This window comes from Heliangelus exortis, chromosome 2, assembly GCF_036169615.1.
Source record: "Heliangelus exortis chromosome 2, bHelExo1.hap1, whole genome shotgun sequence".
NCBI classification, from domain to species: Eukaryota; Metazoa; Chordata; class Aves; order Apodiformes; family Trochilidae; genus Heliangelus; species Heliangelus exortis.
The window spans coordinates 103,544,579-103,558,741 of NC_092423.1; the positions used below are offsets into that span (position 1 = coordinate 103,544,579).

General features: G+C 39.0%; 1 protein-coding gene across 16 annotated transcripts in view; it reads left to right on the forward strand.

The window, feature by feature from the left end:
* Positions 1-14,163, forward strand: part of GREB1L (GREB1 like retinoic acid receptor coactivator) — a 140,169-nt gene that overhangs the window by 75,532 nt on the left and 50,474 nt on the right. For 9 of the 16 annotated variants that reach the window (XM_071737275.1, XM_071737274.1, XM_071737276.1 and 6 more), the window contains 4 exons: positions 1,577-1,748; positions 2,036-2,233; positions 10,126-10,302; positions 12,370-12,546. In XM_071737275.1, the coding sequence (XP_071593376.1) occupies positions 1,580-1,748; positions 2,036-2,233; positions 10,126-10,302; positions 12,370-12,546 (721 nt within the window). In that variant the 5' untranslated portion in view covers positions 1,577-1,579. The remainder of the gene's footprint in view (positions 1-1,576; positions 1,749-2,035; positions 2,234-10,125; positions 10,303-12,369; positions 12,547-14,163) is intronic. The other 7 variants (XM_071737279.1, XM_071737282.1, XM_071737283.1 and 4 more) reach the window with 2 other exon arrangements.

The window sequence follows — 14,163 nt, forward strand, 5'->3', positions numbered from 1 at the left end:
AATACCTGGATGTGTCATGCTAAGAAATTGTATTTATCCCTACATTGTCTCCAATTGGGGCAGGGAATTGTTGTTGCCCCAGAATTTACTAAAAACCAGTCTAAGCCAGAGATGTGGAGTTCTTTGCCCAAAGTTGTATAAAATGTCTAATTGAACAGGAAACTGAGCCCCTCTCCCACATTGGAGGTAATTAGATAAGCTTCATGCTTATGTATTTTGGTAGTATAGTAATATTTAGCAATTTGTCTGTAGCAGCAGATCTCAAAGGCTGCTGTAAGTGGCTGTCATAATTACTGCTCTTCTGCAGGTGGCCCTGAGGACCTTGAGCAACCCAGTGATAAAGCAGGAGTGGAATTGTAGGTTTTCTAAATGCCAACTTATCTTCCTGGCCAAGGTCTCTTCCTGGTCATAGGGCTAGGTGACATCTAGTGAAGGGAAGTACATAGATAACATTGTAAGGTTTTGTACTTTTCTGGCTATTGATTTTGTTGTGGAAAAATTATCTCTGTTGAAATGAAATTCTCTGAAAATGCAGTGTTGTATTCAGAATATTGGAAAATGCTAAATTGCTGTTTCTTTGGAACATGATATTTTCTACTTTGTAGTGTGGTATAATGATCCAGCAAAGTGGAAAATACCATGTTTCAGTGAGTTTCTCTCATCTCTTTGTGAAACTTCCATGGCCATCCTGCTGCTAAAAACTTAGAATTGAGAGTCTATATCCTAATGGGGCTGAGGGCAGAATTATGCCAGGCCGTGGGCTGTATAATGTCACCCAGGGGGAAGTAGCTGTCTGTGCTTGGAAATTTCATGAGGTTAATAAAGTCATCATTGATGACTTATATGATGACATCATATAAACAGAAATGTTAGTTGTCTAAGCAGAAATTTAAATTATTGTTATCACTACACAGGTTTAAAGCATAATTTAAAAGAAAAAACATCTCACAACATTTACTGCATATGGTTGTGGTAATTATTTCTCTTTCTTTTAACTTACATCTTCTGTTGTAAGAGTATGGTTAGGCAGTTTGAGTTAATACTGCTCACACTAAGCTGCAGACAAAGAATTGGCCTGCATCATTTTAGTTAATGTTAACAAGAGCAAAAATTCAAGTTATTGGCTGTCTCTGTGTATTACTTCTCTGCAAATGATGGCATACTGACAAGTAAAATTATGTTAACAGTTACACAACTTGCGATGAAGTCAAACTTGATGTTTAAATTTTCTGTGTTATTGTACCTTTCTGTAGTCCACTCTGAAAACCCCACAAAATACAGTAATAATGATTTGATCTACTCTTCATTAAATTCTACACCAGGCAGGTTCTTGAGGCTGTTAAGAGGCCATGTATGCAGAAGACACAAAGCAATGTGTTGGAAATGTGCTAAAAGCTGTTACTGAAACAAGAGTACAGAGTCTGCCTGAAGGAGAAGGAAATGAGAACATGTAGTTCTAACACTAGCTCTGTATCACTGTCAGTGTGGCTTTTGATAAGACTTCACTCTTCATTTTTAATTGGTCTGCAGATGCATTTGCTTATCCTGTTACCAAATGTTTTCTTTGTGTTTTTAGATCATGGGGAATTCATATGCAGGGCAACTGAAATCTGCCCGTTTTGAAGAGGCTCTTCATAACTCTATAGAAGCTTCTCTGAGATGTAGCAGTGTTGTCCCACGGCCAATCTTCTCACAGCTCTACCTGGATCCTGACCAGCCTCCTTTCTTGCCGGAAGGTAACCATGAAAGTATGGCACATTTCAATTGTTGTTTTTCTGTGTGAGAAAAGGGTGGGGTAGTTTTCATTAAAAAAAAAAAAAACCAACAAAAAAGCACAACTAAACAAACAAAAAAGCAGAACAACAAAAAAAACCTGTGCAGCAGTATATTGGGGGAAACCAAATTTGAACCTTGGGTTTTATGAGATCCATATAATGGGTCACCTTAGAGAGAAAGAATGGTATGCTGGTTATTTTAGAAGGACCTGCATGCAAGTGCTGATTAAAGGTTTGTTTTATTCTTTATTCTTGCACAGATGTGAAGCCGAAAGTAGAAGAGTTGGATAAGGAGTTAGTACATCGCTATTCACAAAATGGAAACCTGGACTTCTCTACCAACCAAACGGTTAATGAAATGGAAGATGAAGAGGAAGATGAAGACATGTCAGATTCAAGTAGTCCACCCATTCCATATTCACAAAAACCTGCCCCGGAAGGGTCTTGCACAACTGATGGTTGGTGTCTGTTCTTTTATATGTGTGATCTTTACAACTAATTCTCAGTATAATGCATAGCTTCTAGACTAGATAGAAACACTTGAGCCAGGAAGTTTGGAAATATGGTTTATGGTCAAAGCCTTAAATCTGAGAAAATACAGAATGAAAGAACTTTTTTCAGGGCATAAAATGCAATATATTATTTGAAAACAGGGTCTATGGCTTGCTGAGGCTATTTATTAGTTTCTGAAAGCCCATTATTTTCTTTGGTCATCATTGGTTTACTGTTCTCAAAGACGGTCTATAAGTCAACATCAGTATGGCTGGTTCTCAATGTATCCCTAAATTGTGCTCAGAAGTATTGGCAAAGCTGGATTTAGTTGCTTCCATGAGCAGAAGGATGAGCTTGGAGAGAGAAAATAGAGAAAAGACATGGTGTTCCTTTTGCTTCCAAGGGAATAAGAGGTATTGTAGAGAAAGAAACAACCTTTCCCACCAGGTCCAAAACTGATTCTTGACATTTTATTCAGTGTCTTCCTGAATTATGGGCTCTGTTGTATAGAAGTCATAAAAAGTTGTAATTTGTAGAATGTTTTTGTAGCTTATTATAGTGTATGATTATATGCGGTGGTAGAAGTAAGCACTAGTGACTGGCAATCCTTTGACATTTTTGAGGGGTAATTAGTGGCAAATGTTAAAGTTTTTGCCTTTACCCCTTCTGAATGCAGCTTTTATAAGCATGTTTACTCTCTAGAAGAATGTATTTCCAGTTCCGTGTAATTCAAAAAATAGGAAGGCTGACTAGTATGGGAAGCTAGGGAATATACTTGGGACAGCTTCTTATTCATACAGAATTGTGTTTGCTATCTTTTGGAGACTTATAAATTGGCAGGAGCTGAGAAGAAGAAAGTATAAAATTATTTACTCCCAGACAGGAGTCCTCAAATGAGGACAAGTATCAATGAAGGCTGCAAAATCTCCTGTGGAGAGCAGGAACACCTCTGATCAGTTCTGTAAAAGAATGTAAAATTCGGTGTGATGCAGAGGAGAACCCATGAGATAGTAAGAGTGAGGGAGTACTATTTAATGAGGCTCTCTGTCTATCAGGACAAAAGCTGAGATGCCATATGCTTAAACTTTCTAAATACATCAAGTCTAAAACACTGAGGAGGGAGAAGAGCTGGTCCTGCCAACAGGGCCCTGTGGGAGTGTAATAGATGCATAAAATGGTTGTGAATGCATTCAGGTTAAAGGTTTAGGATTCTTTAACTGCTGGTGGCACTATTCTGGACCAGGCTGCCAGTAGTGGAAGTAGTGTTCAGAACTTTATCTGACACCAAGACCACCATTCATTTGATTGTGAAAAAACTTTTTTGTATGACATCAGATCTTTCTCAGTCTCACTCACACGTTCTGGTGATCCCTGGTTATGCTTGCACGCCCAGAGAGAAGTGTTAGTTGTGAGTTTCCAATTAACTGTTCATGTTGCTACTTGAGAGGTGACTTTTCATACCCCTGCAAACTGTTCTGTGTTTGCCAGTGCTCAGGGTTGATGCACAAAGCCACTTGTGGAAGTGCCATAACGTGGCACTGCAGGGAGGTGCTGGGCTGTCAGTCACTCACTGCAATGCAGACCTCTGTGCTGTGGCTGCATGTTGCATCTCACAGGGTTATGCCTAGTTATGCTATAATTACATAATATATCTAACATATATGCTCACACATATATATGTAATACTAAGCTTTTTATATATGCCTTGGAAAAAGAAGGTGATCTTCCAGGGACAGTTCTATGTTTTGATTTTTATCTAGAAGTCTCTTACGCTCATAGCATCCTAAAGAAAAAGTTTCCTACGTTACCTCAGCAGAATTTTAGGCCTGTTCATTAGTCTTTGTCACATTTATCATTCTGAATTTACAAAATCTGTCTCGCTCTTCAGTGTTGTTCTCAAGGAGTTAATTTAAGAAGGCAGTGGTTTTGTATCTGGAAAAGGAAAGTAAAGTACATTTTTAAAAGTAGTGGTAATGATCTGTTAGGAGATTTTTATGTGTTTAGAACACTCAGGTTCCCCTCTGTCCATGCTGCAGACCAAATCTCAGCGAAATAGTCATCTCATAGATCATCTGTCATCTCATGAATGTGCCCTTCCAGAGATGTAAGACAGGATTACTGCCATTGTTTACATCTCTTATCGTAGTTATTTAATTACAAAGATAAATAACATTAGGAAAATGTTAATACTGATAGACTAATTGAAGCATTTGGATGCTTTAAAGTAACCATGTATTTAATTGTTTATCCAAGAGCAAAATATTGGTACTAGAACCTGAAGGTAATTGCTCTGCTTGCTGTAAAGCCACCTCCCTGAAACCTTTTCCCCCTTTTAAGTATCTGTGCTGTTTGCTTTTCTTGAATACAGGATTTATGCCATAACAATCACATTACTTTGTGTGGTGTTTTGTTCTTTTTTTTCAGAGACTGATTTGTCAGTCATATGAGTGCAGAAAGTAGATTTTATTACCTTTCTTCACCAGTTTAAAAAATAAGTGCCTCACAAGTGACAATTTGTTGGATGTTCATTCTTTGCTGGCCATAATACTCTATACCTTAACTCTCCTGTTACTCCACTGGAAAGAGGAAGTGGATTTGCTGTTGATCCTTACTATTAGGCATAAAAGCAAAGACTTTGTAATCAAGAAGATTTAGGATATTTGGGGGATTTACTTATTTTAAGGGCATTTCTTCCACTCAGCACAAGCTTCTATAACGAATTTATTCATTCCATGAAAATAAGATCTTCATTTTCATGCAAGTACCTGAAACATGCAACAAAATAATACAAGAAGCTGTTCTGAACCACTTGCTTGCTGTAGTTTTAAAAGAGGCTACTGCTAATTTGTGGAATAGCATTTTATGCAAGCTGTGGGAAACACAATAGTAGCACCTTTCTTTTGTTAGTAAATCCTCAATTTACCTGATGCTTAAAGAAGTGCCAAGGTAGCTTCAGAAGCAATTAGGTAAGCAGGTACTTAACACCTGATCAACTACTGTGAAGTTACAATAGCAAGTGACAGTGACTGCTAATTCATATGTAATTCTTGGAAGCCAATTCCTTATGCAAATGCCTCATTTACTGCAGTATAACAAGGGGCTGGTTCCCCACATTGTAACTACTTCTTGTGACTTGTGGGGAAAATAAAAAAAAAATTTATTTTTAAGAAGATTCCAGCACTTCTACCTGTGTACAGTTGTGGGGGTGCATTATCATTTACAGGAAGATGGGACTGGATTAGTTTAAAGTAAGTCATGTTGCAGAATGAAATGTGCTTCTCAGAAGCAAAAACTAATGAATTTTCTTTCAAAGAAATTCAGATTATGTCTGCAAAAGCTATTCATTATTCTTTTTGTGTGACTGTTCTTGGTTTTTGCAAATTTCTAAGCAGACTATAAATGCCTGTTCTTTATTTTGAAAAAAAGCTGAGATCCTGTCTTTTCTTTCCTAATGAGGAAATGGTTATCTCTCACAAATTCAATATCAATGCAAAATCAGGCAGAACAGAAAAGAGAAATGGGCTGTGTTGTTTGCTAGTTAGAAACATACAATTTTATTACATAAATAGAGCAGAGAAAAGGGTTAATCCATCCTTCCCCTCAACACAGTCAGTTACTTGCTTCCAAATTAATGTTTCTTACTGGAATTTCTTCTGTTTGAAGAAGCAGCAGGAACTTAAAACCCAAGTGGTTTGCAGACTCAGAAGCCGGGCAAAAGAAAGATAATGAAGGGCTCTTGAACATAGCATCTGCTTGGCTTTGAAGGAAAATTCAAGATTTTTACTGCACAGAAGCAGATCTGCATTCTCTCCATAGCTGCTGATGGAAGTGAGGCCCAGCTGTGCCTGGCCAAGCTCTGCAGCCCTTCCTGGCTTTCTTGTAGCTGTTGAATAAATGAGAGAAGAGCCCCAAGAGGCTCTGGGGGTCTGTGTGTGCTGCCCCTTCTTGCAGCTTTCCCATCGGGATCCCTTTCCCCTCTGCAGTAGAGGAGACAGAGGGAAACTACTTTTGAGTGTCAGCCCTGTTACTTGTTTGGTTTCCTCAGAAAATGAGGTTTCAGCAGGTCTTTTTGTGAGCTCTTTCACCTGTCTGTCAGGAAGCTGGTAACCTGCTTTCTGCCACTTCTGGCAGAAAGGTCCTAAAAGTGCTGAATTTCAGCAATATTTGTGAAGTTCACGAGCCGGTTGGGTGACATCAGTGTCCCAAAACTAGTGTTACCTGGGGCAGAAAAGTAATTATAACTTTATTCTTACATAGCCTGAACATTACAGAGGCATGTGCTGGCCAGCCAGTCTACACATAGGTACCTTTCTGATCCAGAGATGTCACCAACCAAAGCAAAGGAGGAAGCCAGGGGAGATTGTGCAAGGAGGAGGATGGGGTACATAGAAGGGATCTGATAGCACTTTGGGTGGAGTAAGAGATGACACATGGGGTCAGTTTTAAGTAATGTGTGCAGATTAGGCAGGTGGCAGCATTTCTACATTACAGATCTACTTATCCTGAATGGTGGGAAGTATAGAATACATTCAGATCAATGCTGTCTCAGGTAAGAGGTTGGTGTTGCCCATGATGGCAGACTGAGATAAATTGGTTTGTTTCAGTGGGTACTGCTAAGATGTTACTGAGTAATGAGTGTTGGTTTTCTTAGGGTTTCCTTACACCTTCTCCCTTAGGGACTCATGCAGAATGATGATGTCCAGATGCTCCAAGTGTAGCTGGAATGGTTTTCCTCCTCTCCGGGATGATAGCAGAGTCTGCTTCCATCTGAGATGTGGTGGAGTATTAGAGCATTGCTTCACCTCACTGGGACATCAAAACCCTCAATCATCTAAAAAAGCCTTAAGTTTTTCATATGATATTCAGCCCTCTTAATGTTTTGTGCTCCTTCTGAAAGCAAGTATATGTTGAACTAGAGCTGTCAACAACACTGACAACCAAAATCCTGCTTTCTTAGGTATTCTAAAAATATTACTATTGCTAACAGTTCATTCAAAACCCCCATTTTAGTCACCGTTTGTGCTTCTGGGCATTTCCTGACATTTTTTAGGTAGAGACAAACTGGAGAGTATTTATGTAAAAGCACAGGTTTAAATCTATCTTGAAATCTTACAGCACTTGCTATTTCATAATCCTTATCTACAGGTTTCCTGTTTGCCCACATTGTCACCAGTGGGTAATTTTTCTATTTTATATCTAGATACAGGGTGGTATTTTCTGAGCATGTCAGCTACTCATATTTCACTGAATGCCTAAATATTTAAGGCTAGTTTTGACAGTTTTGGATGTAGTACCCAAATGGTGTAAACATTTAAATAAGCAAATTCTATATTGAGTGTAAGGGAGCTCTGTTTGCAGATTAATCTGTAGATGTTTCTCTCTAAAATCCATTAAAAATAGCTTAGATAATATTTAGCCTAGTACCTTGCCTTCCCTTTTATTTGGATCAATGTGGGATACACCTTAAAGAGTTTAAAATACTAAAATCAGAAGATAATACATTAATTATCAGAAGATAATATAATTATCAGAAGATAATACATTTTGCTTTAAATTTGTAGTTTTAATGCTTTTCCCCTAAAACATATGTGAATACTTATTGATAAGTTATTGTTATAACCCATTGTTTTGGAAATGAAAACTTTGGGCATTTCATCTTAATTCATTGGTTGGAAGAAGGTGTGTGTGAGGAGCAAGTCCAAGCTAGCTTTCAGCTGAAATGTGCTGCTGCTGGTGCTGAATAACTGGAGAAACTGTTCAGCCAAGAACTGGTTCAGCAGATTGTGGGTGTAGGCACAAGACTGAACCTGTATTGGACCCTGTTTCCAGCAAGCTGCTGTTTGCCAGGGAGCTCGTGTCAGATGACTCTGCATTCCCCTTGGCCCATGCTCTTTGCCTGGTATGGTTTTGAGCTAAAACCAAAAAACAACATTAGTTTTTACGATCTGTGCTGAAGTTTTGAAGTAAGGGGTTTTAAACCAGTAGGTAAGAGTGCAGAGACAGATATTAATAGTGGTTGAAGTGACAGTGATTTCATCTGTCATCACATTGTGTTTCCAGATGCTTATCCACTATCTTTCCCCAGTGATTTGATGTTTCCTTATAATTTCTGTAACCTCTGTGGGCTCCTGGATAAATATATTAAAGTAAGTGTAGGCAATACACAGCAATAGCAGAAGTCTTATTATATATTTATTTCAAATCTAGTTTCTTGATTCTGTTTTTAACAACATTTAAGCAGGACACATTATTATTTTTATTTTCTTTATCTTGACATACTGAATGATGCAGATGCATACATGACTTGCTAAGTTGGGATACTCCTCTGTTTGTAGTGAAAGAGTTGTTCAGTGGGTAAATGTGTGATGTCTTTGGACATCCTGAAACAGGCAGGGGATGTTTCTGCCAGCTGCTGCTGGGAGAGGTGTGAGGCCAGGCTGTAGCACTGATCTTGCAGCTGGAGAAGTGGGAGTTATAGGGGAACACAGTGTAAGACTCTTGCTCTTCATAAAACCTGGTGGTGCTTTCCTTGACTTTTGCCTAAAGAAAATCAGAAGACCCAGTGTGGTAAGAACCTTTCCTGTGGAGGAAGCCGTGTGGTTGTTGCTTTCTCTCACACATGTACTTTCCGAGTTTGAAACAGAAATTACTCAATAAAAATAGTATGATGGAGCTGCACCAAAAAGTGATGGGTGATTTTGATCCCTCTTAGGCCAGTGCTGAAGCTAATGGAAGAGTCTTTGAATGTTGCTGTTAATTTACAGAGTCAGAAGAAACTTTGAAATTGGCTTTGATTTGTGCAAAAGTTTGGGCCAGCTGGACCTTCAGAGGTCCTGTAATGGCTCTATTCTGTCTCATCCAACCTTTTGAGAATCCCCACTGTGCCTGCCTTGGTGCATGGCTGCCAAGCTCACCCCAAGTCCTGAGCTCCCAAGGGCCCTTGGGTTGGGGTGCCCAGCCACAGCTCTGGGATGCCTTCCCATGCTTTTTTTTTTGTGTGTCCCAGCCTGCCACCTGCTCACTGGAGGATGTGGAACAGCAGAAGTCCATTCCAGTCCCCTGTTTTGGCCACTTCTGCTGCTGGCTGTAGCCCTATATTGACCAGTAGCACAAGAAACACTGTTATGTTCTTATTTTGTGCACAAATGTGTATTTGGGTGGGAAAAAAACCCAAACTAATTGCAGACTTGAAGTCATGCAGTCCATTGAGACTTTAAGGGACTCAGTTAGAGCCTTAAAGAAAACGTGCTGTACATCTGTAAAACCAGTGAAATAATCTTTTACTGGATGAAATTCCTACAATGTATAGACAAATAAAAAATTAGATTTTAAAATATTTTCCATTTAGTAGAAAGTACTAAAGTTCAGATGACGATTTTTTTTCCATTGCTTTGTATTAGTTATGTTTTTGTAGCAATGCCAGCCTGTTACAAGCAATAGAGACAAAACTAGTTCTCTTTATAAGACTGTAAACTAAAGCTTGACAAAGAAAAAATATTATTTGGCATATTCTAAGAGCTACTTTCTGTTTTAAAATCACAAACTTTCCTTCTTCTTTTGGATGTTTTTGAAAAATCGAGTTTCCGAGCCATGTAATATTTAGTCTTTAGAGACTTAGGTCTCTTCCTGAATATGTTCAGGATCTCTTTAAATAATGTTTATTGTATCTGAAACACAGAATTAGTGGGTCTGATGAGATGCTATCTCCATTTCCTCTATTTCCCTTAAAAAGAATATATTAAAACCCCAAGCTACAGCATCAGGTTGTGAAGCCCTGTTTGCTTTTGTAACTGATAAAAAGAAGAACATTAAACAAAATCTTCTGAAGATTTATCATTTGCTTTGGTTTGTTTTTTAGGTTTTTGTCAAGCAGGCAAGGATTTACGGTTAGTATCCCTGTGCACGGAGCAAATTGATATCCCAGCAGGCTTCTTGTTAGTAGGAGCCAAATCTCCCAACCTTCCTGAGCACATTCTGGTCTGTGCTGTTGACAAGAGGTTTCTGCCAGATGATCAAGGAAAAAATGCACTTTTAGGTAAGAGATTTTTTTTTCCCTTGGTGCCTAATAATTCAGAGAAAAATGCCAGTTCAATATTACCTGAAGTAATTTCAGCTAATGACCTTCTATTAGAAATACGTTGAGGAGAGGCTCGTTTTAATTAAATCAAATCAAATCCATAGCTGAACCTGCCTTAAAAGCCCATTTTAAAACAGGTCTCTGATTCCACAATTAACCACAATCGAAGCTTGGTGATCTCTGTGTGGGCAGAAAGCAGTTGCAGCCCTGGCATTCTAAATGTGATCTGTCCACATACTCTTTAGCTCTACTGTTGCTTACAAGACTTTCATTTAAGAAGAAATATGCTCATGCAACTGTAGAAGATGAGCTATCTGTTTTTCCCATGGATTAAGAGACAAATTCTGCCCTTGGCTCCACCAGGAACTTTATTTGCAATAGGTGTTCTGAGGGCAGTTCGCTTCTCAAAATCTAATGCATAGGGGTAGGAAAAAAAAAAAAAGGCATTTGCATCATAATTGGCTACATTTATGGGCTTTAAAATTTTGATACAACAATGCTTCTTGTGGTTGAATACAGGCGTATGTGCACCTAGGTTTCCTGCCTGGGTCACAACTGGTATGCATTTTAACAGGCTAGTAAAAGTGATTTATTGTGTTTTGGCTCTTTTAGCCTGAATTTACTCTCTCATTTCTCCCTCCAGTCATTGTGCTGCCTAGAATATAGTAAGAAAGACCTTTCATCAGGGAAAAAATAACAATAAAGCATAAATACTCTGATTTAACCACACTGCTCAAATTCTGGTCCAGACCAGCAATGTTTTGCATAACTTTCAATGCCACCTCATTTTGTACTTTTGTGCTTTATTATTATTTAGAGTCATAGAATGATCAATGACCTTAAAAATCATCTAGATCCAACCTCCCTGCCACGGGCAGAGATCTCTACCACTAAATCAGGTTCCTTATAGCCCCATCCAGCTGCATCTTGAGTACTGCCAAGCATGGGGCTTGAAAAATTGGTTCTGTTACACATCTTGAACTGATCAGTAAATGGAAAAAAACCCCACAATACAGCATTTCTACTAGGTATCATTCTACCCAGCACTATAATAAATAACTATTCATGTTCCAGAAAGAATAGGAAATATTTCTTCGTTAAGGGTTGAAAGCTATTCAGAGATGAGTGGGGTGGCAAGTAAGTTTAGTTGTTCAGCATTAGATAATAGAGAGGTTATTCAAACAACAAGGATTTTAAAGTAGGTTCATTGCAGAACATACCCTAAGCTTTGTTCTGGGAGATGTTAGACTGGTGCCATCTATGTGTAACCTTCCCATTAACATACTTCTGAATGGCACTAAAAATCAAGGGTGCTTATAATCCTCAGTCTGGACCTTGTCCTCCAGACCTCAATTCAAAATGTCACCCTTTTCCCTGAAACCATGTTGAAAACATTGCAGAAGAGCTGTTCTCTGCTTTTCTTCCTAAGTCTGTTGCTTTCATGAGAGGTCATATCTCGTAGCTTTTGCCATGAAAATCTTGACATCAAATGGCTTTTAAGACTTGAATAACCCATAAGGTCCAGCTTACTTGGAAAGTCTTTGTGTAAAGAGTCACAGAGAAAATTTATTAGATTTTAAGGTTATTTTTAGTCACACAAAGTTGAAAGGGCTACTGTGGATTCCCCAGTTATTTTGAGAAGGACACACACAGCTTGGAACTTCTGGGGTTTTTAATATAGCAAAAGTGGATTATATTTTTTTCATTTTGGGAACCTCCTAGCCTAGCACCATAGCTTTTCCCCTGCCAAGTACTTGTTCTTCTCTGCTCTGTGTAGAGTGGAAAAGTGATGGCAGGATTTTGACATAAGAAAAATGTGAGAATTTCAGAAAAGCTAATACTGAAATCTGCCTGTATTTGGCTGCTGCCTGACACACATGTGGAGCAGCACATTTACTGAAGCCACCTTTCTGGAGGCCTCCACTCACTCTGAACTGGCTGTGCAGGTAGGTTAAAATGGCCTTATTCCTAGGAGATAGCACAAGTAATCAATCTGTATGTATATCTTTTGCTTCATTCTTTCAGGATTTTCTGGGAATTGTATAGGATGTGGAGAAAGAGGGTTTCGGTACTTCACAGAGTTTTCCAATCATATCAACCTGAAATTAACCACTCAGCCAAAGAAGCAGAAGCACTTAAAGTACTACCTAGTAAGAAGCTCCCAAGGTGTACTGTCAAAGGGACCCCTTATTTGCTGGAAAGGTAATAAAAGGTGCCCAGTCACCCAGGTGGTTTTTCTAATTATTATTATTATATTAGCATGATGTTGATTGAAAAATCAGAAGTTGCTGTTGGAAATGTACACATTCAAAAGGAACTGGAGAAAACAACTTGAAGGAAAAATTCCCACTGATTCTACTGAAGTCTGGATTTTGCAGAAATCTATTTAGGTCTTAGTCGTAACTACGTAATCACAGTCTTCCTCCACCTCCTCATGTTTTCAGTGGGAGCCCTAGATTTTTTCTTCTTAGGATATGCAGCCATCTTGGTAGAAGAAACAGAAGAAATCACTCTGCTGATTCTTTTCTGTGCCTGAAGCAAGATGATTCACAGCCAGGGCTCCAGCACTGCCTTTCTGATACTCGTTTCAGCAGGTGCAGTTCAGTGTCTAATGCCTGAGGAGAGCCAGCAAGCTGTAAGATTAAGAAAGCTCAGGTCACTGATCTCAGGAAAAGAGGAGAGATCTTGCACAATTTTGTTGTTTAATGTGTTTTACACTTAGGTTTACCCTCTACCATAGCATCCTGTGCAATATTGTTATGTGCTGAAGGTGTCATTGGTGACCCCAAGGCAAGGTAGGCACAGAGCTGTTATTAGAGGATGCAAGTTTTTGGAGGTAGAGCCGTGCATAGACTCAAGGATTCTTGAGAGTGGTTTAGCTACTTGCCATTTACTGAATTGGTGTATATGATGCAGGCTGCCTGTTTTCCTCAGCTGTGGTCTCACTCAGTAAAGACAGGGCTCGTTCTGGTGCCTGTTGTTCCAAGGAGGAGGATGTGAGGAGAGGAGAAGCCCCACAGGAGGACTGACACTCATCTAAAGAGTCACATCCTCATGTGAATGGCATCATGGCACCAGAGAGAGATGGTTATCACTGAGCTGTATGAGTGATTATAGTACTGTATCAATTTGTGGTTCAAAGGGATCCTGGTTTCAGCTGCTTTTCTCAGTTCCAAGTAAAATTAACTACTGCTTTAGAGCAGATGTGTTTTTCAGCTGCCTTTTTCACAAAAACGACAGAAAGATTTAATGTGGTAGTCTTTTTGAAGTTCCAAATACAGAAAATGGAAACCTTATTTTAATTTGGAATGTTTTTTTCTGAAATCCCTCACTAGCACTTAGACACTTGGGTTTGGTGTGTGTCCTGGTAAATGCTGTCAGAGGTAATGCACATGCAAAACTATATAAAATCTTCTTCTGATCACAAATGTGAAGATGTGGGAGGGGCAGATAGTGGGGTCACTCTTGGTTATACACTGAGTGCAAGTGTTTTTTGAGCACCCATAGAAATTTAGAAAATCATCCAAGAATCAACCTCACCAGCATTATTTTGCTAGGCTCTATCTCCATATTGAGGCCATCACTCTGGTAACCTTTCACCCTTTACTTACATTAAAGGCCTAATTAGAAGAAGAGAAATGCTCTTAAACACCCCATTCTTTTCAAACAAAACCCGATGAGTCTTCATTTTAAAAAATGGATTAATGTGTGATGTTTTTAAGGTCACTTTGTCCCAACTCAGTTTTCATCCAAGCAGCCACTCACAATGCTGAGATCTCCCCAAAGGCTTTGCAGAGGCATACTAAGAATTCAGGCTTT